Source organism: Varanus komodoensis, unplaced genomic scaffold (assembly GCF_004798865.1).
Source record: "Varanus komodoensis strain SLA01 unplaced genomic scaffold, ASM479886v1 scaffold24, whole genome shotgun sequence".
Lineage (NCBI taxonomy): Eukaryota > Metazoa > Chordata > Lepidosauria > Squamata > Varanidae > Varanus > Varanus komodoensis.
Genome location: NW_025335641.1, coordinates 10,924,041 through 10,927,170, shown reverse-complemented (window position 1 = coordinate 10,927,170; position 3,130 = coordinate 10,924,041). Strand labels below are relative to the sequence as shown.

The window sequence follows — 3,130 nt, the reverse complement described above, 5'->3', positions numbered from 1 at the left end:
AGAAGAGAAGAGAAGAGAAGAGAAGAGAAGAGAAGAGAAGAGAAGAGGAGCAAGGGGGGAGACTGTTCTCCTGTCTTCCGTTTAGGAAAAAATACTTTTCTACCAAAAAAGAAGTGAAATAAAAACACACACGCACAAAGTTAAACAGAGAAATTCTGACCCATCGTTAGCAGATGGGTGAGGAGGGAACCAAAGGCCAGCGAACTAGAAAGGAGGAGGCTGCAACAGAGGAATGTCGCTCAACACCCTCCCTGGCAGGAGCAATTTCTCCCTCTCCTTCTGCCTCTCGAACCATCCTGAAAGCAGAAAGAGTGGGGGGAGATTGGATAGGCAAGCCTCTCAAATGCTCCATAATCCCAAAAGGCGGGTGAGAGCTCAGGCAACATGATACCTAAGAAGCAGGGCGGTACCCAAATATTTTAAATAAATATTATTGATAAGAGGCACGCTGTGTATTCTGTATAACTTTTTCTTCCTTTTTTTCCTCCCCATCTTCTTTGGTATGGCCTTTTTCAACACTTGTGTGGCTGTTAAAGAGCTCATAGGAAACTCCTAGAGAAGAATATTTTTATTCGAAGGAGAGAGTGCGAGGCTGCAGGAGTGCCTGCCTGTGATTTACTTCACGTACATCTAGGGAAGGAGGACAAGGGGCCACGTCCTGTCCTAGGAGGAAGGAAAGGTGGGCGCCCAACCTCCCCTACAAGCCAAGGCGAGGGCTTGGTGGAGGGGAAAAGGATACTTGCTATGATAAGAATAGGAGGTCACTGATCCTAGAACCAGAGTGTTTGGATAGGGCTCCTTCCAAGTCCGAGATGCACAGAATTCCTTCCTCCAAATCACAAGGGCGGCGTGGCAGGCATCGTCGCCTTTCCTTTTCCCGCAGGTTCCCCCCAACTCCTGCTTGGCGCAGACAATGCAATGGAAAGGAGGGGAGAGAGTTACGGAGGAGGCGAAGACAGGCGGAAAGCAGCTGGAAGCGGAGGGGCGCGAGGGGCGTCCCCATAACCTGCAAAGAGCCGGGGAGGAGGGCTCCGGGACCGCGCTCTCTGCCCCCCGGGCCGGCCCCTGCCCGAGGAGCGGAGCCAGCGCAGCCCTGCCTCGCCGGAGCGGCTCTCCGCAGAGGGAGCCCCTGTGGGACGCCCGGAGCACAGACAAAGCGCGCGGGCGGCAGACGCGCCGGCCGGCCGGCCGGCGGTCGGGCGTGCGGACGGGCGCCGCAACCACACTCCGCTTTCCCGGCTGCCGAGCCCTACCTTGTTCTTGACCTCGGCGGAAAGCCCGTACGAGGGGCCCTTGTTGAAGTGGGTCATGGCGGCGCGGAGGGTCCGTGCCCGGGGCGGGTGGGCGGGTGGGTGTGCGCGTCCGTTTGTTTGTTTGACGGTCCGTCTGCCGCGCGCGCGTGCGTGCGTGCGAGCGTGCGGAGTGCGTGTGCGTTGCACGCCCGTGTGCCAGAGGCGGGAAGGCTGGCTGGTGCTCCCTCGACTGGACGCGCTCTCTTGCCGGCGGGGAGCGAGCGAGCGAGCGACGGAGCGACGAGCGAGCGAGGGCGGGACTCGGAGGGCGGGAGGAGGGAGGAGAGACGCGGGCCCGGCTGGCTGACAGGGGAGCCCGCCGCGGTGGCGCTGCCGGCCGCAGAAAGTTCTAGTCCCGCCCCCGGCCCGAAGGACGGCCTCGGCGCCGCCGCCGCCCGCCGCGGTCAGAGAAGCGCCCCCCGCCCGTGGCGGCGGGGAGCGCGCGCGCCCAGACAGGCGGGCGGCCCCTCTCGGCCGCCTCGGGAGGGCGCCGCTGACGGGCCGGCCAGCCGGCGTGTCCCGGGGCGCGCTGCCTCTTCCTCCGCGGCGGCTTGTGAGCACACTGCCACGGGGTAGGAGAGGGAACAGCCCTTGCCCCAACTGCCACCGCGCATTTATCTGTTTGTTCACTTGCTTTTCCGTCCCGCCTTTTCTCCTTCCTGGAACCCTCCCCCTCTTGCTTTTATCCTCACAACAGTCCTGCGAGGTAGGCTAGGGTGGCAGTGGGTGACTGGGTCCAGGTGACCCGGTTTGCTTCACAACTGAGCAGGGACTAGAACCCGCATTACAGAGTCCCAGTCCAGTATTTCAACCACTGTACCACACTGCCTCACCCTGCATGATGGATAAAATGCCAGGTGGACCAGCCTGGGGCCCAGTTTTGAATATCAGGATAACCATAATGGGACTTTACATTGGGTAAGGTACTTTGATCTTCTGTATGAGCTCCACAGTTGGGCATAAAGGGTAAAAGGAAGAATTCGTTCTCGAGGTTGTTTCACAGTGCAGGTAGTGTGTCATATTAATGTCACTTAATCTTATGAGATCTTATTAAGTAATCAAGTATGAACTTTGGTTCTATGTCAGTTTAATCCTCTGATTTCACAGAGCTGATCAACTTATCTGAAAGTTTACAAACTTTCAGGTTTATCCTGTGTTAGTTTAATCACCTGAGCCCATAGATTAGGGGTAGGGAAGTTATGACCCTCTAGGTGTTTTACCCTACAACTCCCTTTAGCCCTAAGTAGCACGGCCAATTGTAAGGGAGTGTGGGAGATGATCCTAGATCAAATTCAACCAGAGCTTTTACTGAAGTAAAAATGGCTTAAGATACATGGCAAAAAGGTAGGACTCACTGGAAAAGACATGTTAGGGAAAGTCAAAGGCAGAAAACAAAAGGGAAGACCGGAAATAAGATGCATTGAATCCATAAAGGAAGCAACAGCTTTGCACTTGGAAGAGCTGAATGGAGCCGTCATGGTCAGGACATTTGGAGGGCTTTCATTCATAGGGTTTCCATAAGTTGGAGATGATTTGAAAGCACATAACAGAGGCCACTCCTTCATGGATCACTGCCTTGTCATGGTGAAGGGGCTTGCGTAGCTCAATGAAGCTATGAGCTATGCCGTGTAGGGCCACCCAAGACAGACAGGTCATAGCAGAGAGCTCTGACAAAACGGGATCCACTGGAGAAGGAAATGGCAACCCACTCCAGTATCTTTGCCATGAAAACCCCGTGGACAGTACCAAAAGGCAAAAAGATATGACGCCGGAAGATGAGCCCCTCAGGTTGGAAGGTGTCCAATATGCTCTTCCCCAGTAGCATATTGGACACCTTC

General features: G+C 55.7%; 1 protein-coding gene across 1 annotated transcript in view; it reads right to left on the bottom strand.

The window, feature by feature from the left end:
- Positions 1 to 1,352, bottom strand: part of CNN3 (calponin 3) — a 31,840-nt gene extending 30,488 nt beyond the window's left edge. Inside the window, exon 1 of the mRNA XM_044432445.1 lies at positions 1,254 to 1,352. Coding sequence (XP_044288380.1) covers positions 1,254 to 1,310 — 57 coding nt within the window. The 5' untranslated portion in view covers positions 1,311 to 1,352. The remainder of the gene's footprint in view (positions 1 to 1,253) is intronic.
- Positions 1,353 to 3,130: the final 1,778 nt, after the last annotated feature.